Source organism: Lepisma saccharinum, chromosome 21 (assembly GCF_977018435.1).
Source record: "Lepisma saccharinum chromosome 21, izLepSacc3.1, whole genome shotgun sequence".
In the NCBI taxonomy this organism is placed as follows: domain Eukaryota; kingdom Metazoa; phylum Arthropoda; class Insecta; order Zygentoma; family Lepismatidae; genus Lepisma; species Lepisma saccharinum.
In genome coordinates this window covers 32,972,364-33,000,320 of record NC_139249.1, presented here as the reverse complement: position 1 = coordinate 33,000,320, position 27,957 = coordinate 32,972,364, and the positions used below count along the sequence as shown (strand labels likewise).

At 37.8% G+C, this 27,957-nt stretch overlaps 1 protein-coding gene across 1 annotated transcript in view; it reads right to left on the bottom strand.

Annotated features, from left to right (window-relative positions):
- Positions 1–27,957, bottom strand: part of LOC146004129 (uncharacterized) — a 619,261-nt gene that overhangs the window by 13,920 nt on the left and 577,384 nt on the right. Inside the window, exons 3-4 of the mRNA XM_083142796.1 lie at positions 13,541–13,774; positions 2,819–2,892 (exon numbers count right to left, since the gene is read on the bottom strand). Of these exons, the coding sequence (XP_082998922.1) occupies positions 2,819–2,892; positions 13,541–13,774 (308 nt within the window). The remainder of the gene's footprint in view (positions 1–2,818; positions 2,893–13,540; positions 13,775–27,957) is intronic.

The window sequence follows — 27,957 nt, the reverse complement described above, 5'->3', positions numbered from 1 at the left end:
CAGGGGAAAGTGACAGCCACCTTACACTTTAGCTCATATTCGTTTCTTCCATTCATTAAAAGCTGCATATTTTCTTGCAAGAACATGGCTGAATTTACACTTTCGCTTCGTTATTTCATGAAAGTAAATATTACTTAATAATCAAAATTCTCACTATGCGTTTCTATATCGCGTATGTATGACTCGAAAAGGAACTGGCCGACTTCCGTGGCGGAGTGGTTAGCACACCGCGCCACCACGCCAGAGGTCACGGGTTCGAATCCCGGCCTGGGCATGGGTGTTCTTTGTGATTGCCCCTTCATCAAAATCATCACATGATCGCTCATCCTCATCTTCGCGATTAGCAAAAGTGGCAGAAAGGCGAAGTAAAACAAACCAAATCAGCCATTTCAGAGGGCGAAGCAACGAGTTAGAATAATACTAATGACTAGGGTGCGGAATTTTTGCCTATTTGCCTTTTTTATCCCTTTGTAGTAAACCATAGGCTTTAAAGTTTAAAGTTCGTTTCATGGTTTTTCTAGTCCGAAAACGCATTTTTATAGTACCTATAAATTCCTATTTTGCTTTATCTTGCCAAAAAAATATGGCTCTTCTGCAATTTTTGCATACTTCAGCTTTTTTTACGTTCCCTTGGCTTTCCCTACATTGAACGATGGAAGGCTTTGTTTATGTTGTACTGACTGAAATATGGTATTCGACAGATTTGAGGGGATCAATTGGAAGGTTCTTTAAAATATTTTTTTGTTGCAATGGTGCAAATTGTTTTTTCCCACAGTCGTTGGCAAAAGCTCTTTTTGTGAGAATTACTTTAATTGCCGATTCCCCGCAAAAGTGAATTTCGATCAGAAGAGTTTTAATACTTTGTTCATCATTAACCCACTTTTATGTATAAAAGGAAGTGCTAACTGTGCATTGTAAAAAGAAAATTGAAATAAGTTCACATTGATTGTCTGTTTTAATGTCTTTTATTAAATTTTAGAGTTCCTATTTTCGTACCTTCTCTAAATTTATAATTTATTTTTAGGTGCCTATTTTCATCATTTTTATGCCAATTTCACTGCCTATTTCAAGATATTTTTAGTGTATGTTAATCCGTATCCTAATAATGACTCAGTTGGGAAAATGATCTTCTTCAGCTCCCAGATGCTAGGTGAGCATTGCTCGAATACTTAACGCACCCCAAGTGATATGATGATCGTTATGTGTGGAAGCATTCTCTTTGCAGCAAATTTGCTTTAGTCCATGCTATAATCTTTCCAAAAAAAGAAGGACATTTACCGATTTCTAAAAAATCCGCCCGGACACCGGACAGACACCTAGAAAGGAGGATAAAAGAGGACGTTTGGTCATCCACAGTAGCCACTTGACTAAAGGGGCACACATCATTTACTAGCAAAGTAGCCTCTTGGCTAGAGGAGTATGTTTCATTTACTAGCACAGTGGTCATTTGACTACACAAGAACGCTTCATTTACTAGCACAGTGGTCACTTGACTAGAGGAGTACGTTTCATTTACTAGCACAGTGGTCACTTGACTAGAGATGAACGCTTCATTTACTAGCACAGTGGTCACTTGACTAGAGAAGACCGCTTCATTTACTAGCACAGTGGTCACTTCACTAGAGAAGAACGCTTCATTTACTAGCACAGTGCTCACTTCACTAGAGAAGAACGCTTCATTTACTAGCATAGTGGTCACTTGACTAGATAAGAATGCTTCATTTACTAGCACAGTGGTCACTTGACTAGAGAAGACCGCTTCATTTACTAGCACAGTGGTCACTTGACTAGAGAAGAACGCTTCATTTACTAGCACAGTGGTCACTTGACTAGAGATGAACGTTTCATTTACTAGCACAGTGGTCACTTCACTGGATATGAACGCTTCATTTACTAGCACAGTGGTCACTTCACTAGAGAAGAACGCTTCATTTACTAGCACAGTGCTCACTTCACTAGAGAAGAACGCTTCATTTACTAGCACAATGCTCACTTCACTAGAGGAGAACGCTTCATTTACTAGCACAGTGGTCACTTGACTAGAGATGAACGCTTCATTTACTAGCACAGTGCTCACTTCACTAGAGAAGAACGCTTCATTTACTAGCACAGTGGTCACTTCACTGGATATGAACGCTTCATTTACTAGCACAGTGGTCACTTGACTAGAGAAGAACGCTTCATTTACTAGCACAGTGGTCACTTCACTAGAGAAGAACGTTTCATTTACTAGCACAGTGGTCACTTCACTAGAGATGAACGCTTCATTTACTAGCACAGTGGTCACTTCACTGGATATGAACGCTTCATTTACTAGCACAGTGGTCACTTGACTAGAGAAGAACGCTTCATTTACTAGCACAGTGGTCACTTCACTAGAGAAGAACGTTTCATTTACTAGCACAGTGGTCACTTCACTAGAGAAGAGCGCTTCATTTACTAGCATAGTGGTCACTTGACTAGATAAGAATGCTTCATTTACTAGCACAGTGGTCACTTGACTAGAAATGAACGCTTCATTTACTAGCACAGTGGTCACTTCACTGGATATGAACGCTTCATTTACTAGCACAGTGGTCACTTGACTAGAGAAGAACGCTTCATTTACTAGCACAGTAGCCATTAACATTAATTTAGTCTCACATAGTACTGCTCTAGTCAGGTACCAACTATTCTAGTCAATGAAGAGGTGAATAATTGCAACTGTCAACTTTATCGTTCACCTTGTTGTTTAGCTGGTAGCACATTAAATTTCTACCCGTGCCTAACTTCCCCACGCGGCTTAAACACGGTTAAATCTTTAAACTACATTACTTACACTATAACTATTCCCTGTAGTGTCCAGGACGTATATAGATTCGTTACCGCATCTGTAGTATAAATCTTCTACGTCTGGAAATAAAAAATTGAGACAATATTAGTACAAAAATGTTATGTATGTTATGTGATTTGAAGTTTTGAAGTTTTCTGTGTGTGCCAGCAGGGGGATCTGATGATTCATTCATCCTCATCGTCGCAACTAATCTAAAGAAGCAGAAAAGTGACGTAAGAAACGAGAAATACAAAAAGAAAAGTTTTCAAAGTCAATTTGCAATTTGAAAGGCCTGATGTTGGAAACAATTTCTAAGGAATAACGCGTGGAAATGCAAAGCAAAGATCAGCCTTTGGAGAATGCCTTTGTTCTTGAAACCCATCGACGCGACCGTACAAACTGAGACGAACCATCTCGGGAAGTGAAATGGCATCGTAAATGCGACAACCGGGAGAGATCCTGAAGGTTTTCGCTTTTTTTCCCAGCTTTCTCTTGTCCACTCACGTCGCCGTTAGAGGTCCCTTGTTGATTCAGTAAGTGCTAGGGTCATCAAGGATACCAGAACAATGTCCTTGCAGAAAAAGAACTGCAGTATCCAGTGGTTCCTCTTAGTTTCTCAACGACATCTGTAGCAGCAGAATCAAATCTCTACCAGTGGCCAATTGGCAAGTACGAAATGACGTCATGAAGTGACGTACATTTGCTGTCTATAAAGATAAAATTTGATGTACACACAGAGACTAAAATACTGCAATATAAATTATCTAGATCTGATACAATGATATAAACAAAACGTTTAATACAGCCCGACCCTGTGGCCGAGTGGTTAGCACATCGCGCTGCGACGCCAAGGGTTCCGGGTTCGAATCCCGGTCGGGCTTGGTTGTTTGTGAATGTCCATTCATCAATTTCATCATTTCATCACTCATCCCCATCTTCGCAAATTAGCCAAGAGGCACAAAACGCGAAGTAAAATAAACTAAATCAATCAATCAATCAATCAATCAAAACGTTTAATATGTTGTTATTGTAAACTTGTACATGAACCAGGAGACTGCTAATTAAAATTTTGTTTACGTTTTATTTACATCGGTGAAATAGATATCAAGTTATTAAACTTTACATGTAGGTTCCCACTGGGATGTAAATATCAAGTTGCTTCTTATTCAATTCGTGTATTTAACATGGACTGATTTCTACACTTTAAACCGCGTTCTTCTTTTTCTTTACTTCAGTTCAGAACAATCATAAAGTAATATATTAATGTTATTTAACACTTCCATGAAGTTTGTTTTTATGATAACTTATCAATACATTTATTGGACTGATTTCAATATGATCATTCTTAGCCTCTCTTGACCAACTTTTGGAATTGTTTTTATACTTTTGAATTGGAATACATTATTTTCATTTAAAATATATCAAGATTTTAACGATGTGCTTATATTGTTTTGTTTCATAACTTTATGTAAATGCAAATTAGATATCACTGCCACCTACTGGCATGAGTTTTCAAGGACGTAGATTGAGTGAGGTAATGTTGCGAAATGTAGACTTTTCTGTGATATCGATAATTTTTATGCAATTTTGGAGTTATATTTGAGTTCAAAATGAATGTAGAGAAATGTAACGATTTTCTGCTAGTACATCTGTGTGCCAGATAGATGAAGAAACTGAAACTGGCATTCCTAAATCCGAAAGATCATTTTCACAGGCACATAAGCATCCCGTCTGACACAATATCCTGAATCCGATTTGCAAATAGGATACACAATCTCATCCACGTGACATAACATTGTGCAGTTTTGAGTTTTATAATGCAAGGCGACTAACCTGTTTCCACCTCTCGTGGGGCGTCAGAAATGTAAATTGTTTTGTTATATTGGAAAAGAAGATGCTGTATCACAGATCTCCAGGTACCAGGCCGGAAACGTGAGCCTTTTAACATGGGTCAACTTGAAGCCAAAAATTTCGAAGTGAGGGGGGTGGGGGTGATACTATCATGGCGGTGAGCATACCTTCATAGTTCTGCTTGTAACAACTATTTTGAAGATTGTGAGTCATTAGACCACAGAAGATTTCAATTTTTAAGTTTACTAGGAAGTACCATATTACACTCCACAAGTGAGTACAAATAATTTCTTCATAAAAATGAAAACTTAACACGCTCTAATGTGCATCTCCGCCATATTTCTACCCCCAGGACTATGCGCGTGTGAAGATACGCGGCCTCAAACAATAGCGCAACGTCACCACTCTGTAATTAGAGGACTGTTAGTATGTTAGTTTTACCGATGAGACCACTTTTCGAGTCAGTGGTACTGTTAACCGAGACAATTGTCGCATTTGGGGCTCACAGTCACCTCATGAGTCCATTGAGCATCAACGTGACTCGCCCAAGTTGAATGTTTGGTGCGGTCTTATGCATGACCGTGTTATTAGACACTTCACTCACTCCCTTAGACTTTTTCCTATGGGGACATGTGAAGAACATGGTTTATGCGGAGAAAATTCAAGATGTTAACCATCTAAGGCAAAGAATTATCGCTTCTGTGGCAACCATCACCCGAGACATGCTGGTCTGGTCGTGGCAAGAAGTTGGTTATTGTTTGAATGTGTGCCGTGCTACAAACGGGGCACACATTGAAATGTACTAAATTGTAAACAAAACTTGATAACTTTACCTTCAAAAACATGTATTTACTTTTCCCGAGTTTGAGTTTTTAAATAAAATATTTAGCTTCAAAACCACGGAGATCTTTTATAGAAACCGTGTATAAATTATACCATGTTTACAATAAATTATATTACTTGCTACAGTGTTGAATACATAATGCTAATGTAACTGGTTTAGACCTGAATAAAGACATTTTATCAGCACTTTTTTTTTCACCTTTCTGAAAACTTTTTCAGAAACTTTTTTTCCTTTTCTCGACCATAATTTTGCACCTTAAAATTCGTTCCTTATTAATATCGTTTGAAATTTCGCTTGATGGTGCACAATCTTTCACCATACATGAACGTCCAACTAAGTTTGCATCATGATGTGGCACATTTTCGAATTGAAATTCCCGAAAGAGCAAAGAAAAGAAAATCTGGGAACGGGGGGGAAGGGGTTGCGCTAAACCACAATCCTGTCTAGGGGCTCAAAGTATCTACCTTCAAGGTCTTCGACACAATCGGTTTCAACATCAACAAATCTTAAAACCATAGTCATTTGCACCATAAGTGTGAAATCTTTGGTGTAATCAATTGATACAGCTAATTTGACTTTTTTAATTAGCAATTTTGACTTAGTTGCACATTAATTGTACCAGTTTACTTTGAATTTTAGGGCTTAGATGATAATAATAATTGTCAATCTCATTTTGTTGTTACGTCTTAATGTTCTTGTAATATTAAATATTTGACGCACTGGCGTAACAAAATCGTAAAGTACGCGTCCGCAAGGAACAAATTTGGGTCCCTCAAGTACAGTCAGATTCTTCCAGGAAATGTATGTAATTACTTAGAATGGCTGGTTGTGGCTACACGTATATTAATAATTATACAAATCGATGCTCTATCTCTGAATATTACAACATATCTTTCTTTGACATTTCTAGTCGATGCAATGTACGTTTGTGAGGGAATTTAATGTATCAAGTACGAGTGGAGGTAACAAGTGACGAATCTAGTTGGAAGTTCCGAAAGGTCGTGAAGCCGAAGAGAAAATAGGAGGCCTGGATCTCCCCCCGTGGCTTCCGAGATGGCCAGCTACGCCAAGAGATTCGTAGAGGGGGCGAGGAAGCTCCCGTCCCAGCCGACCAATAGAAGACAGTGGAAGGGGTCGATATTTTCTGAAACAAAATTTCCTCTCCAGAATCCTCCATCTGTGGGGTTTCCTCTTGCGGTTTAGCTCGGAGGACAATCAGAGCCGGAGAATGGTGGTGGAGGAAGGGGATGGAAAAAAAACGAGGCAGGGCCCCTAAAAGGGAGAGAAGGGGGGGGGAGGACACGTAAGACCAGTTAGGTAAATTGCCAATTTGGCAGTCCAGTGAGTACAATTACACTTGCGCGACCCCTCATTTACAATTCCCATGGCTCGCTATAATTTTCCCTTTGCTGGCATATTGACAATTTCCACTGCTGCTTTTCGTTATGCTAACGTTGCTAATTCATACGTGAACTTGACTCCCCCCCCCCAGTACCTAGGAACTTTCTGAGCCAAATATGCATCTTGGGCATACTACAATAGCCAGAAATTCTTCTTATCGAAACCTGCACAGTCCTTATTTGCCTTTGAAGTTTATTGAGCAAGTATCTTTTTGTAGCAGCCTGTCTTGTTTTATGAAGGGTCCCCTTGGCTACTATAACTTGTAGCCTGCGCAGTTCGTAAAGAAGGATGTATGTGGCTTATTTTTTGCAGTCAGGGTAATATCTTATCATCGTATCGTGTATATGACGTTCCTTTTTTAAAAGTAAAGCTGGGCCAAAAAGGGGGGAGAGTTTGTAACACTCACCAACCACACTTAAACACGACCTTGTTATAAAACTGTATGACGTTTGAGTTCAGATAGTATTTTTTAAAACTATAACTTGTGCCTGCCAGATTCATACTTCTTTCCTTCTCGTTTCTTCTATTTTTTCTTCTTCCTTTCCCTCTGTCTTTTCGTTTTTGTTCTCTTCTCTACTTTCTGTATTTTCTTATTTGTTTCATTCTTTTTCTCTCTCTCTTCTTATTCTCTCAATTCCACCTGTTTATCGCCATTGTTCTCTATTCTATTTCTGCATTGTTTCTGATACCTTTCAGCAGCTACTGAAGGCTCCAGGTTCGAGTAATGTCCTGGACATGGGTCCCTTCATCTCAGTCATCCTCATAGTCGCAATTAGCCTATAGGGACAGAAAAATGTCTTCAAAACAGCAAAATACAACTAGAATTTCTCTTTTCTCTTTTTTTATCTGTCCACAGTTTGTTCTTGTTTCTTCTTTCCATTTTCATCTTGCTCGCCTTGCTTCTTATATTTCTATTCTCTTTCTTTCCCTCATTGTTGTTTGTTCTTCGTCTTCTCTTTCCATTCTTTCTATGTTTTCTTCCTGCTCTTTCTTCCTTCTCTGCATTCTCTTCTTGCTACTCTTGCTTATTTCTCTGTATTTTCTTTCAAAATTTTTCTCTATTTCTGTTTTACTGCTTTTTCTTGCTATCTTTCCTTTCTTATTTCTCTATTGTTTTCTCTTCTTTCTTTCGTTTCTTCTTTCTTGTTGTTTTCTTCTTGCTATATTTCATTTCTTATTTTTGTATTCTTTTCTCTTCTTTCTTTCTTTTCTTCTTTCTAGCTATTTGCTTCTTGCTATCATTCCTTTCTTATTTCTCTATTGTTTTCTCTTTTTGATTCTTTTGTTGTTTCTTGCTGTTCTCTTCTTGCTATCTTTCCATCTTTCCCTTCTTATTTTATTATTGTTTTCTCTTCCTTCTCTCCTTTCTTCTTTCTCGCTCTTTTCTTCTTGTTATCTTTACCTTTTAATTTTTCTATTGTTTTCTCGTCTTTCTCCCTGCTATCTTCTTGATATCTCTCCTTTATTATTTCTCTATTGTTTTCTCTGCTTTCATTCTTTTCTTCTTTCTCGCTTTTTCTTTTTCTATCTTTCCTTTTTTATTTCTCTATTGTTTTCTCTTCTTGCTCTCCCGTTTACGTATTCTCTCTTTCTTCCTATCTCATTTGTTATTTTTCTTGTTTCCTGATCTCTTTTCTATTGTCTATTTTTCCTACGTTCTTTGCTTCTTTCTTTCTTTCCTCGGTACCTTGTGGTTTACACGAGAAACACGAAACAGATCTCCCAGTAGGTCCAGCACTTAATCCATAAGAATCAGCGTACACCTGCTTACTAATTGAAATCCTTTCTCTGCACTGGATGTTTCCCGGGGGCTTCCACCCCCTGACCTGAATTTAATCAGGGATATTTCCCGTATTGCTGAGCTGGTAATCGTGATTCATTAGAAAGGGAAGTCTGGAGCTAGCCGCAAGGCCGACCCTGGGGAAGGGGAGATCCCCCCGTGCAGTAATACACTATGTAGGAAGAATGGGTTTACAAATCTGCATGACATTTTACACTCTCTCTTGCTGGAGTCCCACGTTTCATTCTATACTTTCATCGTGGTTTAACGATAATGGGGTTTATATATATAACGGCGTTAGTAACGGCTATGTTACCAGCAGGGAAATTTCCCGTGAACGAGAAATTTGGAGATAAAGAGAGGAAAAGTCTAATTTGGTCCAAAACGGGGAAATGAAGATGTTATGGATTTAACTTGCATTCCTAAGACTTATTCTTATGCTTATTTGCTATCTTCATTTAACATTTGTATTCTATTTTCCTTGTGCTTCTGTTTGTATTTGTCTTAAGTCACTTTTCATGTGATTTTTGCTAGTCGCGACTATGAGAGTGAATGTCGATTCGAGCCTAAAACCTTTGAATGTACAATTGTCAGTAGTGTGTGTAAAATGTTAGAGGGGAGGGTTGGTGTCCCGGAACCTAAATAATTTATATTACAAAACCCCAGTACAGTAAAACCTCGTTAATGGGGGAGGGGGTAATAAGTTGACCGGTATAACGAAAGTCCGGATTAACTGAAATAACCTAAAAGAATAGAAAGTGCATTGAAACTCCGTTTGTAGCAACAAAACACATTTATTATGGTGTATGTATAGGGCATAGGCCTAAATACACTATACAGTACAGTAAAATATAAAGCAATACGACAATGCAGTGCTTCTAGCCACATTTAAAACCTTGCATTCTGCTTTTATTTATTCCTTTTGCCTGTCCGGATTAAGCGAAGTCCGGATTAACGAGGTTTTACTGTATTTGGTGGACCTTTACGCTCACCAAATTTCAGCATTCTAGCGTCTATACTTCCTGAGATATGGCGATTGTGATTGCACTCGCAATATTGCTGTGGTCGATGTAATTAATATTTTGATCAGTCACAACAACCAATATGATCCCATCGGCCGCAGTGCATCTTTTGAAGCTCTGGGGAAATACACAGAGACTGCAAAATGCAAATAGAGCGAGATGCAAAAACCTTTTGTTATTTGTACAAACCAGACGTGTACTCGGCAACGAGATTGTTCGGCACAGTCTCCCCGACAATGTAAAATCAACAATGAGGTTTCCACGTAGACATTAATCTCACATCACGGCAACAGAAAAAATAGGTCATAAAGCGCTCCATCAATATATTATGTTGTAGACATATGCGTTCCGTTCAACATGAACTCGACTTTCTCAAATTTACACTATATGCAGCAACATGATTATACCATGCTTCATGGTATCAACCTTCATAGATTCTACATGACAAATCAAGCCAACTGAATAAGCTAGCATGCTGCTTATAGTAGGTAATTCGTGCTTATGTTTCTCATTCCTCAATTTTGCGGTGTAGACCAGGCTTATATTATTATTTCAACAAGTAATCCACAATACTGTAAACATCATTATACATTAAACCTGTCTGGTATACAAATTATAACAATACAATATATATTACGAAGTTACATCAACTACATCTTGTCAAACCGACTTAATCTCCAAATCCCAATGTAAAGTCTTTAACACAGACTATTTCCTGTTTTTCGTTATCCTCTTCTCGTCAGTCTATCATGCATGATTTTGTTTTATTCCTATTTGCAGGATTATGAATTTTATTTCTTTTTATACAAGTGTAGCTTTTCTAAAGAAATATTTACACTAAGAAAAAAAACGATTGTTACGAAGTTCAATGCTTGACTCACAATTTTGTGACCGTTGGTTTCTGGTTCGTCCACCGGATTGAGCATAATTGTTTATTCTAAAAATATCCCTTAGGTTCTCTCAACTAATCACCACTCATCTTTAACGCTGCAATTGCCTCGAAAGGCAGAAAAGCAACGTAAAATATTAAAAATACAAATAGAGTACAAATAAGAAGTTATAAAAATGGTCACTGTTATTATAATTACTGTATAAAATTAATAAATGGGAATCTAAGAAAAATATGCAAAATTTACATTTCACTGAAATGAAACTAAACTGGTGAAACTAAGAGTAAAAGAACCGAAAGTAAATTTTCAAATATTTACTTTTCTTGGTAAACATTCTTGTCAAAACAGGAAAGAAATCATGCAAACCGTGAAAATAATCCAGTTTATTTACAATCTTTGATTTTTTATTTACAAATATAACGCAGAGGAACCTCCGCTTACATCATTCAAAGAGTCTCACTTTGTATAAGAAAGGGGCACATATGACTTTGAATCCCAATTTCTTACAATTGAAAACATATGCAATTTCCTTTGTACGTACTTTACTTCTCCAGGCCGGATCGATGAAATAATAATAATAAAATACACCAGGACAGAAAGACTGTGTAGCAAATGTAAACGATCCTAACTAAATGTAAACGATTATAACTAGAACGGTGAAACCATACATAAATAAATATAAACATGATCCTGATTAGAACGGCGAAACTGTACATAAATAAATATAAACATGATCCTGATTAGAACGGCGAAACTGTACATAAATAAATATAAATACGATCTTGACTAGAACGGCGAAACTGTATATAAATAAATATAAACATGATCCTAACTAGGACGGCGAAACTGTACATTAATAAATATAAGCATGATCCTGACTAGAACGGCGAAACCGTACAGAAATAAATATAAGCACGATCCTGACTAGGACGGCGAAACTGTCCATAAATAAAAACACGATCCTGACTAGAAAGGCGAAACTGTACAAAAATAAATATAAGCACGATCCTGACTAGAACGGCGAAACTGTATATAAATAAATATAAACATGATCCTAACTAGAACGGCGAAACTGTACATTAATAAATATAAGCATGATCCTGACTAGAACGGCGAAACCGTACAGAAATAAATATAAGCACGATCCTGACTAGAAAAACGAAACCGTACAGAAATAAATATAAAGACGACCTTGACCCGAACGGAGAAACTATGCAGAAAATATAAACACGATTCTGACTAGGACGGCGAAATCATACAGAAATAAATATGAACACGACATATTAGAACGGCGAAACCATAGAGAAATGAATAGAAATGCCATCTTGACTAGTACAGCGAAACAGTACAGAATAAATTATAGACTAGGGATAGTGAAATCTGGCAAAAAAATTATGAGGATATCGGAATTTAAAATATTCGAATTATTCGGATTATCTTATATCCGGAAATACCATAATGTGTGCATTATCCGTACAGTTGTATCGTTTATCTGTTTTAGGACTCCCGCATTTTGTTCGTATTTCTACTGTACGGATTCTCTATAAATCGTTCTTAATCTAATCCGTCCGTTTTATGGATCCTTCCCGTATTTTTTAAATATTTATCTTCTTTGCCTGAAACAAATCTTTGCATTACTAAGTTTAGTATAAGTGCACAAAGTTTTCCATCGTAACAAAAATAAATGTAAAATGGATACAGTTTGGAATGTAACACATCAGTTTGGTGTGCCGATTCATTATTTGGTAATTATTTTCTTAATTCCAGGCACCATTTTTACCAGAATAAATTACTGAACTTGAAAAACTAAATGGCAATCCGCATACACATATTATCTCAATACTCGAAATCTGGAATAAACGTATTAGTCGGATATCCTGATTATCCGAATTGTTCGGATATTCGGAATATCCAAATTATTGGAATATTAGGAATATCCAAACATCCATATTGTTAGGATATCCAAAATTTCCGGATATTCGGATATCCGGATTATCCGTTGTATCCGAACCTGACATCGGATAATTTGAAATCCGGATTTTATGGCCATCCTTAATATAAATATAAACGCGATCCTAACTAGAATGTTGAAAACGTAGGATAAATAAATATAAACGCGAGCCTGACTAGAACGGGGGAACCATACAGAAATAAATATAAACACGATCCTGACTAGAATGACAAAACCGAACAGAAATAAATATAAACACAATCCTGACTAGAACTGTGAAATCATACAGAAATAAATATAAACACGATCCTGACTAGAACTGTGAAATCATACAGAAATAAATATAAATACGAACCTGACTAGAACGGTGAAACCATACAGAAATAAATATAAACACGAACCTGACTAGAACGGTGAAACCATACAGAAATAGATATAAATACGATCATGACTAGAACGGTGAAACCATACAGAAGTAAATATAAACACGTTCCTGACTAGAACGGTGAAACCATACAGAAATAAATATAAACACGATCCTGACTAGAACGGTTAAACCATAAAGAAATAAATATAAATACGATCATGACTAGAACGGTGAAACCATACGGAAATAAATATAAACACGATCCTGACTAGAACGGTGAAACCATACAGAAATAAATATAAATACGATCATGACTAGAACGGTGAAACTGTACAGAGATAAACATAAATACGATCCTGACTAGAACTGTGAAACCGTACAGAAATAAATATAAACACGATCCTGACTAGAACGGCAGAACCATACAGAAAAAAAATGTAAAAACTATCCTGACTAGAAAGGTGAAACTATACAGAAATAAATATAAGAGACGATCCTGACTAGAACGGCGGAACAATACAGAAAACATAAGCATTGCGACATGTTTATCGTGATATGTTATCAATGTATGACACTTACAAGCTATACCTACCATAGTAAATGAAGACTTGGGAATTCTTACCAGCTATAGTGATCTCTTCGAGATCGGAACCTGGGTCCTCGAGGAAGGAGTCATCTCTGAGGAGGGGGGAGTTGACCTCCCGCAGAAGGACGTCTTCCTTTGGTGGCTGCCGCCTTTCCTGACGGCACTTGCTGCACTCACCGGTGCCCGAAATGGTCCTCACTATACTGGCGCATGCGCATTCTGCTTTCAGCATTGGCTTTGGCCGCTGCCGCAAGCAGAGGAAGTAGAATACTGGAAATAGAAAAGAATTTAGGTTAATGAGGGCACTCAGCAAGTGTTAAGACATATCAAAGATCATGTGCCCCCCGAGATTTCTGGAGAGAGTTAATATAATTCGAATAGTGAAATTGTAGATATATTTTATAACAAAAAGTATTGTTTTCTGTGACTTACAGGCCTAAAGTTACAGCAACTATTATTATTATTATTATTATTATTATTATCTGAAGTAGGGTTACATTTAGGCCGGGATCGCACAAACAAAAGCCTTATGGTTAAAAATGTATACCACGAGCGCACAAAATCCATGGCGACGTTGCCACGTTGTGTCAACTGTTTCCTTTTCAACATGAATTCATATTTGCGTAAGAATCTTATTTCTATATGCTAATTTTATAATTACTCTTAAATTCTTTCTTTCTAACCTAACCTAACCAAAGTAACTTCTATCCAAAGAGGTCATTTCAATGACGGAAGGAAGAATGATCTCCGAAGAAAGGCCAGCCATTACACAATCATAGATGTGGCAACGCAGCATTGGATGTTGTGCGCTTGTGGCACCTTTCATATATCACGAGTGCACACTTTCACATTTTTGTGCGCTATATTTAAGCTGACAGTCCATTTTAACTACAAAAGCAACTTTTTGTCCTACATGAATTAACGTTAAGTATGCAGTTATGCATATGTATATAGATATACAGAATATACAAATTTTAAATGTATGTAATTTAAATAAAACATAATCCCGGTAGAGGCACTTGGCACAGTGTTTCGGATCCCAATTTAAACTGTAGGTCCAGTCCCGATTAGCCTTACTGTGCATAAAGTGGACTTAAAGCAACAAATAAATAAATCAATTGGCAAAGATCAATGGCGCACCCAAAATTTTTCTAAGGGGTGGGGGTGCGGAAGAATTTCAACCAAATGAAAAATGTGAAGAGTAAAATAACAATAATAATAATTGGGTGGTTCTTATTCTCAAGCAACAACCTTCTGTACGGGATGACTTGAAAGTCCTTGAAAAGGTTGCAACAATTTTGATAAATACTCCTGTGCCGTTCAAAACAGTGATTCCTGTTATTTGAAAATTATACAACGATGAGAAATTTCCATCACAGAATTGTGGAAAAAAATAATTTTCTGTATACCATGATGGGTCAATAAGGGTTATGACCCCTATAACCTCCCCCTCCGGTACGCCCATGACAAGGAGTAAAAGACAACAGCACAGATAATAATTCCATGGCTGTGGGCTGGGCGCCTGTGCAAGAAATGTCCGTAACTTTATAACGGTGACACCGTAAACTTTACGTATGGTTCACCGTAATTTCATTCTGCAGTATTTTCACCGTAAATAAGAGGAAAATGAAAACACTGAATCAAAACTTATCAATTACAAATACCGCACATGATGACAACTTAAAAATGTATAACTGTTGTAAAACGTGTATTGTTATTGTGAGGGGTGCAGCTTGGTACTAAAATTTAAAATCATTTACGTTAATATACATAAAAGTTAATATTCAAGTAAAAACTGGTTTATACACATTGAAACAAATGAAAGCCAAAGAGCGCCTAGGCTATTCAAGTAAAAACTAGTTTATACACATTGAAACAAATGAAAGCCAAAGAATGCCGAGGCTATTCAAGTAAAAACTGGTTTATACACATTGAAACAAATGAAAGCCAAAGAACGCCGAGGCTATTCAAGTAAAAGCCTCCCTGGTGGCGCAGTGGTAGCGTCGTCGCCTTGCAATCAAGGGGTCCCGGGTTCGATATCCGGTGGAGGCACAAGTGGTTCGGATTCCACTTTAAACTGTAGGTCCAGTCCCGATTAGCCTTACTGTGCATAAATTGGACTTAAGACACCAAATCAACCAGCTATTCAAGTAAAAACTAGTTTATACACATTGAAACAAATGAAAGCCAAAGAACGTCGAGGCTATTCAAGTAAAAACTAGTTTATGCACATTGAAACAAATCAAAGCCAAAGAACGCGGAGGCTATTCAAGTAAAAACTAGTTTATACACATTGAAACAAATGAAAGCCAAAGAATGTCGAGGCTATTCAAGTAAAAACTGGTTTATACACATTGAAACAAATGAAAGCCAAAGAACGCCGAGGCTATTCAAGTAAAAGCCTCCCTGGTGGCGCAGTGGTAGCGTCGTCGCCTTGTAATCAAGGGGTCCCGGGTTCGATATCCGGTGGAGGCACAAGTGGTTCGGATTCCACTTTAAACTGTAGGTCCAGTCCCGATTAGCCTTACTGTGCATAAATTGGACTTAAGACACCAAATCAACCAGCTATTCAAGTAAAAACTAGTTTATACACATTGAAACAAATGAAAGCCAAAGAACGTCGAGGCTATTCAAGTAAAAACTAGTTTATGCACATTGAAACAAATCAAAGCCAAAGAACGCGGAGGCTATTCAAGTAAAAACTAGTTTATACACATTGAAACAAATGAAAGCCAAAGAATGTCGAGGCTATTCAAGTAAAAACTGGTTTATACACATTGAAACAAATGAAAGCCAAAGAACGTCGAGGCTATTCAAGTAAAAACTAGTTTATATAGATTGAAACAAATGAAAGCCAATGAACGCCGAGGCTATGTGTTTACGGTGTCGTTAGTAGCTTTTTGTTTTGCAGTTGTTGTCTTCTTTACAGTGGAACTGTAATTTCACGTTTTGTCACTGGTATTCTAGCTGCCGGTAAATTAACAATAAAATTACGGTAAATATTTTACAGTGCAGAGATCGTTGTCTTGAGAAAATACAGATTGTGATAAGTGAAAAAGAGTGGTTGACACCTGGTGTTCTTCGAAAAAGATACTCGCTCAGACAAGTTATACATGATTGGACCGACAATTTGCGGTGGGACTATCCTCGTCGGTAGTGGAACCCAGGAAACAAATGTAATATTGCCCTTGTACTGAGTGTGTGTGTGTGTGTGTGTGTGTGTGTGTGTGTGTGTGTGTGTGTGTGTGTGTGTGTGTGTGTGTGTGTGTGTGTGTGTGTGTGTGTGTGTGTAGCTTGTGCGAAATAACGGGTAGCAACACTGGGGACTAAATTGGCATTTGGAACGAATTGCAAAAAGTATTACACACACACAGTTCGAAATTTACATTAGTTGACTTCCAGTTCGGTAAATTAATAATGTAACGCAGTAACAGTACAAGTGGTGAGAAATAGCAATATAAGTATTGAAAATGTTTAGAGAAAAGCTAAAACATAGAGGAATGAACGTAAAGCCTCACTATGAGAACAACCTGACCGGCAGATGAACGCCTGTTATGTCACCGTAAAATTACAGTTGTTGCACCGTAAAGAAAACAATAACTGTAGAATCAACCAGTGATGTGCATTGAGGAGGAGCAAATTGACCAATGATAGATCAGTCTATCACACATCTATAATTATTATTTTCAAATCGCAATATTTATTCTCTTGTTAAAAATCGTTCATAAACGACACTCTTTTTCATTCGCTTCTTAGCTCCTTTGTACGATCAGCAGGTAGGCTGGAAGGAGCTACTCTAATAGGCTTTTCGACAGTCTGACCGATTCCAGGTAGAGACTGTCTCCGAAAGAAAAAGGGAAGATTTCAATTCAACTACAACAGCTCTCGTCTCCAACCCGCCGACCGGTGCTATAGCTCTCGTCAGGAAAATAGTCCAGTCGGAGCCCCCCTTGTTTCCTCCTCACCCCTGGCCCTCCAGGGTTGCCACACTTCTTCTAAGCTGCTCAGTCTACACTTCACGCGTTTACCTATGCGGTTCATTTCTTCGGTTGAAATTGTTGCTTATAGGTGAGTGGCGTGACCTTGACTGGACTGTTTTCGTGGCGAGAGCTCTAGTGTTGATAGACTGTCGTTTTAGGTACTCCAGTCTATCACCTATAGAGACTGATAGATGGTTGATTTCCCTCAATTCCCTTTTATTTCGTCCGTGAAACTAGAGTGAGTGATACAATATTTACACGACAAATTTTACACGTTGTATTATGTACAGGATGGCTCAAGAAGTCACTTAACATCCTCGATACAAGGCCACTGCAGCGTGCAATATGGAAATGGTGATGATCAATCGTTGCCAGGCCAAGGGGGAACCACATTGACGCCACCCGCACGGTCGGCGGCCATCTTGATGTCCGCCATCTTGAATTCAACTTCAGAATTTTAAATGGGAAGGGGGTGATATGATATATCAAATCAGGCTAGATTTTCAAGAGAAATGCAATGGTGAAGGGTTTTTTATGTATCTTTAACCAGTAAAAAGTTATGACTAAATTCTTGTACCAATTTGTTCCTTTTCGAGGTGTTACAAAAGTGCCTTAAAATTTGTTTAGCGCATCGGTAATGCATCAAGATCAAAGTGATGTATAGGGAGAGAAGTTCGCATGCCATTGCACAAGATTTTAATCGGATTCATCCATGAAGAGCTGTGCATTATGAATGGTTGTCGCGAACAATTACGTACAGTGTGACGCTCCATTAAATGAAAAGTCCTTCACAGTGACAAGGCTAATGTTTATGTTCATAAGGAATTTCATAAACATATTTTCGATGCTCTTTATCTGATAACTCATTTTCAACAGATCAAAGCTGAATGGTTAGTGGTGATAAGTTAATGGTGTGGCGTGCTGTGTGGAACACGATTGGTTAGTCAATTTTCCATCAAAGGAACCTTAAATGCTTAGGGCTACTTGGATTTTTAAATAAACAGGTTTTTCATCCTTGCTTATGGAAGAATGTACTTTTTACAATTTTTTTTTCGGTAGGGAGGAACACCAGAACACTATGGGAACGTTGTGAAGCAGCTTCTGTCCAAAGTTAGTTATCAGATGACAAGGGTCGCATATTCTGTTTATGAACTTCCTTATGAACATAAACATTAGCCTTGTCTCTGTGAAGGATATTTAATTCAATGGAAGTTTCACACTGTAAATTGTTCGCGACAACCATTCATAATACGCAGCTCTTCGTGGATGTATCCGATTAAAATCGTGTGCAATGTCATGTGAACTTCTCTCCCTAGACGTCACTTTGATCTCGATGCATTACCGATGCGCTAAAGAAATTTTAAGGCATTTTTCTAACACCTCGAAAAGGAACAAATTGGTAGAAGAATTCAGTCATAACTTTTTACTGGTTAAAGATACATCACAAAAACCTTCACCATTGCATTTCTCATGAAATTCTAGCCTGATTTGATATATCATATCAACCCCTTCCCATTTAAAATTCTGAAGTTGAATTCAAGATGGCGGACATCAAGATGGCCGCCGACCGCGCGGGTGGCATCAATATGGTTTCCCCTTGGCCTGATAACGTTTGGTCATCACCATTTCCATGTTGCGCGCTGCAGTGGCCTTGTACCGAGGGTGTTAAGTGACTTTTTGAGCCACCCTGTATTATAGCACGATACACTCATATGGCTTCAAGGCTACCACAGATTTATGAAATGGGAGATGCGTATTTTGTGTGAGAAAAAAATGCTAGAAATATTTTATTCTATCAGTAAGGAAGAAAGTATAATAGTAACAACAAAACAAAAACATTTTCGGTTTCCTTTTACTCGGAATATACTCATCTGTTACCCAAAAGTACGAGAGGTGATCAGTGCATTTTGATAAATGTATAACAATCGGAAGTACATATGTTTTTGTATAGGCGTGAAATAATGTTCCAGTGAAAATGTGTGCAAGGTGCAAAAGAAACATTATTGTGCATCACACAAAACCTTTTCCTAGATTTCTCGCTTTGTCAATTTACATTCTTGCCATTTCACATTTCAAAGTTTAATGGCAACGATAAAAATCGCTAACTAAGTTATGGAAATGACACACATGCTGTACTCTGAATTTACGTGTGTTTATTGCTTTTAAAGGGACTTTTCTTAAAATTCCTTTCTTACCATTCGTGTGTGTTTGTGTGTGTGGGTTTCGTGAATAAGCGTAACCAGAAAGTTTTTTTTTAAGGGGGATTGGTTGCTGTAAAAGTATTTGAATGCCATATTATTGGTAGAAAAACGGATCAAAAAAATAAAAGTGACTCTTCTTCAAGAAAATTAAGTTGCAAAGAGATTCTGACTCCCCATAACCCTCAAGAAGATTTTCAGTCACCCGAAGTATATATCTAAGGCACGTATTTGGTTATTTAACATTTATTTTGTGTATTTAATTGCGCGGACAGGACAAATCTTTGACACTGTAGACTATAACTTTAGATGCAAATCATGTTCAACTTTTGAGGGGAAAGTTCATGCAGCGTTAAGGTAATCGGAGACACGGACAAATAATATTCAGGTTTCCTTCCAAATGATCACTTCCATTGAAATTGGTTAATTCTTTCGTCTGCATTACTACATGCCGCCTGTGCATTTGCGGTGGATATACGATGCTTAAAAGATTTACCCACAGTAGCTACCTCAAGTACAGCGGTCACCGTACGCCACTGAAAACTACAAAATGCACCATAAGTACAGGGAAATCAACACCTTAGCATTCATTACGTTTCATTTGTTTGTAAGTAGTGTTCTCTAGTGGCAGATGTGTAAACCAATGTTTACCAAATTATCAATTTTAATGTATATTTACTTAAGTTATTTACATTTTACTTCAATCTGCACACTTCACGATAACGTTTTACAGCAGTTTGCAATACATTTTAAATTAATTGCCGTCATGTACGATGTTTGTAATTTAGAAGATGAATTCAGTGTTTTTACCTTATTTTTACGATGAAAATACTGTCGAACGAAATTACGGCGAAAGAATGGTGTAAATGAAAGATTGAAGAAAATTAAGTTTAGAAGCCACAGAAGGACATCTCAAAATGGAGAAAATTGGTGGACGATTGTGAATGGATTGAAAACAGAAATAGAAGAAGTGAGAAAGTTGATCTAAAATGGAAGCCATGCCGAATCTCAGTCGAATCTCAGTGCCTTCTGAGAAGTAAGGCACTAAAGCTTTATCGTGGGGGCATCTTACTCCAAGCTTTCCTTGTACATCTTTCGTGTTCGTGGACAGTTATTTGTCACAAAGGAAGGCCAATATACGTATCTTTTGACCATATAACAATATAAATTTACTCGTTCATTCACGTTTCGACACATTACTATTTTTCACTCTGATTTCGTATTCCTCAGAAAATTCACGTCCCCCAGATTCCGAAGAGGTGAAGAAGGATACCGAAATCTTCAATAGAAAGTGATCTCCGGGTCCAATGTTGCCAACTGAATATTTTAAAATGTATCCAGAGTTGGACAGCATATCTGAAGAAGCTCGTTTCAAGAAATTTTTACGAACAGGTCGCAAATTACCAAGAGAACTAACGTAAAATAGGATCCCAATAATGGACTATGCAGCAACTGAGCATCACACTCGAAACCCTTCCATTAAAAGGCTACAACTTTCTCATTCTTCTATTTTAGTGTATTTGAGAATAAGTTTTATTAGAGCCGCAAATGTGAAATTTGATTTAATTAAGAAGATCGTTATGAGTCAGACTGCACCAAAGTTGGACAGGAAATTTTATCGATATGTATGTTATGCAAATTCGCATAACTACTACTTCCTCTGTCCCATATAGTCCGGTATGCCAAAATGGTAGTACAGGAATTACAGACGAAGAAGCAGATGGAAAGCACACGGATGAGGAGAGGCACAGTAGATCAGTCTTCAAGATTGTGAAGAGGAACAACGTGACCTTATCGCAACGAGCAAGAAATACCGCCCAGACGATTACCAAAAGGAGGCGTTGGGTTGCAACACACCGGTGTGGCACTGTATGGCAACCCGTCTAGCAAGGCACGCTGCAAATCGTTAGTAGAGCACTCCTTCAGTGAGAACGTGTGAGAAGAACAGCCACGAACACACAACCCATGATAGGAAGCGACAGGGGTAGCAAGAACCTCACGGACAGTAAACGACAGGCAGTGTACGAGTTTCTCTTTGAAAACAGTACGGCTGGCGTAGTGAAGAAAGGTGCCATGACAAGTGCGGCTGAGAAATTTCATGTAAGTACGAGAACAGCACGTCACATTTGGCAACAGGGGCGGCAATCGTTGAAAAATGGGGCCATTTGTGCTGCGGTTGCATCTCGGATGAAAGGCAAAGTCGGACCAAAGAAGAAGGATCTTGCCCTACAACGACTACAGCACCTACCGCTGCGAAAGCGGCAGAATATTCGTTCAATGGCAGTGGCGCTAAATGTCGCTAAGAGTACCCTATACAGGCGTGTGAAGGCAGGAGAGATCAGAGTTCATACGAGTGCGCTGAAGCCATTATTGACTGACAGCAACAAGACAGAACATCTAAAATTTGCCTTGTCAATGCTGCATCCTACCACAGTCGCTTGTCCTGAAAGCGGAAATCCGAAGTTCAACATGATGCTGGAGACAGTTCATGTGGATGAAAAATCGTTCTACCTGATGAAGGATGGTCAGAAATTGTACTTGATTCCCAACGAACCAGACCCGCAGTGAACATGTAAAAGCAAATGTTTTATTCCCAACATGTTTCTGGCTGCCGTCAGTAGTATAAAAGTATATAGGATAAACTCAAGAAAGTATGAACCCCCCTCAAGCAGATTTGGCTACACTTAAAACAAGCTCAACATGCCCATATGAGCTTTTTGCTCAAGTGTGGAACCCTGCCTAATCCAAGATTTTTGTAAAAAAGCCCTCATGGATTCCATGAGAAAGTATGACCCCCCTCAGATTGATTTGCCTATACTTATAAAAGGCACTTCTGTGAGATTGTTGTCCATAAACCTGTCAAAAATATGCCCCTCTTGATATTTTTTTAGCCATACTTAAAACTAGGCCAAGCTGCTTATAAGAGCCACCTACACATACACCCATACATATTTACTTCTGGTTTAAGTTCAATTGGATACCAGCTTCAATTTGTTTATTAAAAAAAATGCAATATGCAGAGACCCTCTAGAATTGCTCTGTGACCCTCTCATTTCTTACATCATAAACATATGATTTTTCACCTATGAGAATAATACTACATATGGTGTCATCAGGTAATGCCTCATGGAATTCACAGATAATTTTAATGTTTGTCCTGTCATTCACCACAACTTGTTTTCTTTTTGAAGTGTTGATGACAAACATGGGTCTCTGTGCTTTGAATTCATCTGGTGTGTAATACATGTCAGTATTGCCAGTAGTGACCCTTTTGAATGCCGTAAATGCCTCATATAATTTGAGGAAATCATTCTTGGACATGTCTAAATTGTAATTTTCTCTAGGGAATACCTCATTTCTGCCATTTTTAAGATATATGTTCTTGATGTTGCAGTTATCAAATCTACTTGAATTTTTTTCCTGATTATTGTGTCTCCCAGTCTGAAACAGTACTACCACAAAATCAGGCATGTCATATTGAATACTGGAGAATGAATTTGTAGCATCAAACTCATAATAAGAACCAGCGGCAGGCTTCTGTACACATTGATATGTATAAAATTGCAGAGGAATCTGTGGATTTTTTATTATATCAGCTTTGTATTTAAGAGCATAACTGGCCTCATATTCAACAACAGGGATTCTTAACTCCATAGTCTGAATAATGCATTTGCCTGCATCAGGTAGGGTATTAGGCAGAGCTTCTCCTGTAGGGTTTAATGTGCTGTACCTCATCAAAGCATTATTATCATTGGCAGCTCTTCTAAATGTAATTCTTAAACCACCCTTCCACATAATATCTTTGTAATCTGAGAAGAATCCTGGCAACAGGCGCATCAGGAACAGCACTGTGTGATTTTTAGATAATATTTTCTCACCAGCCTCAAATCCACCTATTTTGTAGTAAGAAGCCTCGGTTTTGGATAATTTTAGTGTGGCCAAAGCTGTGGAGGTAATGCCGGGATAATCCACTCTGTTTATAACAACACCATGTTTTCTGATCTCAATTTCAGAGAACAGATGCGGCACAAAATTATCTACAAGTCTTATATTTGAATTTGCCGGATAATCTGTTCCATCGAGCTTTACAACATCAAATTTGATGTATAGATCTGCTCTGTGAGGGTGTATAAATCCATCCCCAACATCAAGATCAACCTCAATTTCTGTGTTGGGTTGATTTAAATTTGCAAATGTCCTCCTGTTTGGAGGGAATGATTGTAGCTCATAACTCTCAATATTTTCCATTGTATGTATTTTTATTTAAATGTTAATCTCTATGATTGCAGTTGTTGTGGCTCCAGCAAAATCAACTAATTCTTCTTTCTCATTAGTGACCATCAATTCAATATAATCTATTCTACTATGACACACAGGAAAATATAATGTTTGGGATGGATTGTAGATGATGGGCTCCATAAATTCAGAATTAGGTTTGAATGTTGCAATGATGCCAGTTTGTTTGTGAGTGCCTATACCATTTGATTTGGTGATCATACCCTCGGCCACATTACAGTGAATATTCAGAGTCTCTATGGCTAAGAATTTAGGTATATTCATAGCAGTGTGTTTGATGGCTGGTTCAAGTTTTGTGTTGTTCTCAAAGCCTAACAGCTCTCCTATAGTACCCAGATCCACTGTTTCTGTAGCAGATACAATCTCTACTCTGTGAGTGACAGAATTTTGAGTTAATACTACACCTCTGGGTAATTGAGCATTTAGAGTGGACAGATTATATTGCCCTAGAGTGATGACAATTTTTTGATCCCCTACTGCAATTTTGTTGTTGTGGTGTGTAATATTAGGGATCAAGTACATGCCGTAAAATGCTCTGAGAGCTATTGTTTTGGGATACACTATATCATCATGTAATTTGAGTTTCAATATTGAATTTTGGCTGGTGAGATGGAATACCCCCATGATGTTTTAAATACCACAAGGCCTTTTGAAAATTTTCAATTGATGGTTTATTTATTTGAGACATATATCTGAGAACAGATAAACACAAATGTCCACATTTAACATCTTCGAAGTTTTGAACACGGGCATTATTGTAATAAAGATTAGGTGATTTTAAATATTTTATTAAATTTTCAGGTGGAACACCTCCAAATGAATCAAACACAAATGCCTCATTGTTTAAATATTTAAGATAACAAATCCAGTGAGTGCCCTGATTTTTGTACTTATCCAAATTAACAATGCCACACTCTTTGTTGAGTGGTTGTTCCGGTAAAGAATCAGACATGTACACACCCCTAAAATGTTTGATGCCCAGTGGCTTGATTAAAGCTTCAATATCTTGGTTTGTAAGCGGCTCTTGTTTTTTTTAAACTTATTCATGGCTCTCTTAACACCTTTGCCTTTTTTCTCCATGGCCAGGTTATGGCGCCTCTGCTCATCTAATTCTGCCTTATTCTTCTTGGCATCTATTACTGTTTTTGCTATGGCAGCTGATCCCCCAGCCAAGCTCCCCACAGCCCCGAGTGCTGCTAAGATGGCAGGGATGGTAAATATGAATCCCCCTACATGTGATTTTTTCCTGGATTGTTGTAATTTTTTTAATTGGGGGGTACTAAGCAACAATTTCATACCATGTCCCTTTGCAAGACAAGAGCTTTTTTTCTTGCGCTGCTTTTTGGTTAAAAGACTATCAATAGTTTTAAGAGATTTGAGACCTGCATAAGGTATTTGATACATAACACCCTTGGCCTTCATTGTAGGTTTATTATATACATATTCACAACCCCCACCCCAGTTTTTGTTTGGTGCTCATAGCTATGGTGGTTCCCAATGCTGCTATTTTTTCACTCAAAGAAGCATCTTTGCTTACAAATCTACCAAATGCAGCCTCTTCTAATTTCTTGTCTGCAACATGTCTCTTGTCAAGATCAGAATGTGTGTTGTATGCTATGTCATGGTCTCTACAAGCAGCATCTAGGGGATTAACACCAGGATCCCCTCTGTTTAATCTATGATCCAATTTTGTGCCTGGACCACAATACTGATAGCCTGGAATATGTAGTTCAAATGGCAGCTTGTTTATAATGTCATTAACAAGGCCCCGACCCTCAGAAATATTCCAAAATTTGGGGGGTAGAGTATTAATAATTTTTATAAGATATCCAATCCCCTTAGTGTCATTCACTATAAAATTAGACAATTTTGTGCTTATCATGTCCATAATTCCAACTTTTTCATTGTAAAAATTGTGGTTGCCAGCATTTTCCTCCCCAGCTATCACCAATAACCTATCTACAAGTTTCCTGACATCATCAACCCAGACAAATTCTTTAGGCAGGGTGTTGTATTGTTTGATTCCACTGCCTGTCTTGATCTGTGACCATATGGGCTTGATTAAATTGTTGTATTTTGCTCCACTGCTAGACTTGACTCTTTTTTGTGTGGGATCATTGTTCTGGTATAGAGCATCTGATTTTATTAATATTTCTTTGTAATATTCATAATCTTGATCTGTATAGCTGCCAGGCCTTTTCCTAGTCATCAGTTCCCACAATCCAGGTGTTCCGGGGTACTTAACAAAAGCACCTTTTTCTCCGAGACGAGATTCTGAATAAACAATCAGATCATCCCCCATAAATGTTACTCTGAAATTGCCAATTCTATGTATGATGCTGCCATCAAGCTCTGTGTCAGCATATAAGCCAAACACCTCATCTTTATTGTCTTTAGGTGTGGTTAAATATTTTTGAGCAAGAAGACCCAATTCAATAGGATCCTGAGTAGCTTCAATTCTTCTAGGAGCAATAGGACTAGGTGTATGAATACTGGAAAGTGGGGTGAATGGATAATCTAATATGTTTCTTGCAGCTACAGGCACAAGCTCTGTGATCAAATTTTGATTTTGCTCTGTAACAGTTTTGATATTCTTACCTAATTCACTAATAGCATCAATTATGGGCTGTTCTGTTTGTTTGTGTTTTTCATAAATTCCCCGGTTCTCTGATTTCCATCCCTTAAATCTTTTTACAAGATAATCTCTTAATTTAAGATCATCAATGATTGGCCTTTTCATGTTTATTTATTTATATTTCAATGTCTAGAAAATTGTTGATTTTATTTCTGTATTTGCCACTATTGGGTGTTCTTGTCATATCAATAGTGACAAACCCATAACTGTCCTGGTTCCAGCACCTACTGCAAAACTTGGAAAAATCATTGTAGCTCAAGTCCCCACCTACATATTCATCATGTATGTGTTTGAGGTTGGTATGATCTTGATGAAACACACATATAAAATTGCTGTTATCTCGGATCAGCTGCTTCGGAATTTTAGAAAAAGTCTGTGCCAGGTAGAAGCAATCAATGTTTTTGTGTCGGCCCTGTGTAAAGAAATTTCTAACCTTGTTTTGATTATCCAGTATAATGTCATCAAACACAACAACAGAATTATCGAGACATTCATGGAGTGGCTTAACATCTGGTTCAAAAGTGGCTATATCCAATCCATCATATAGCTTCATCAGCTGCTGATATTTTAATTGTTCCAAGCTCTTAGAGAAGACATACAAGTGCCTGTTTTTCCAGTCTAACCAGTTGGGTGCCAATAAAAAATTATCAACCATTAGTGTAGTTTTACCACAAGCAGATGGCCCAACAATAAGACACCTAATATTATCAGGCAGCAAGTTGCCATTTCTCTTATTCTGCTGTTCAGGTTCTGGCAGCCTCTTTATAACATCCCAGGTGCTCATATTATTATTTTGTCTGCATCGATCCAGCTGTGTTCTGGAAGTCCTAGCCATTTGACAAATAACTTGTTGCCTTTTCTGCGGATGATTTTTTCTATGAGATATGTGTCAGGCTGCTTAGTTTTGTTGAGTTCTTCTTCATAAAACCGGCCTTTGAGAATTTCTCCTCGATGATCTTTTATTATATATGTGTTAAGGGTCCCGGGTTTAACTTGAACCACTGTAAATAATTCAGTGCTCCAGTTTCTCGTAAAGCCTCTTTTGAATAAGTGCTTATATTTGCTGATTCTTACTTGATCACCCACCCTGTATTTGGCCTTTCTTGTTGTTGGCTGGTATCTAGGATAATAAACAGTCCTGATCAATTTTTGCTCATCAGATGAAGTTACTTGAGAGGGTTTCATGTTGATTGTGGAATGGACCGAGTTGTTATATTTATGTAGAAGTTCTGGAAGAATATTAATCCATTTATAATTACCTTGCAGGGTAAATTGTTTATACATAAGATTTTTTAAGGTTCTGTTGAATCTCTCTACAATTGAGGCTTTGAGATCACTGTAACT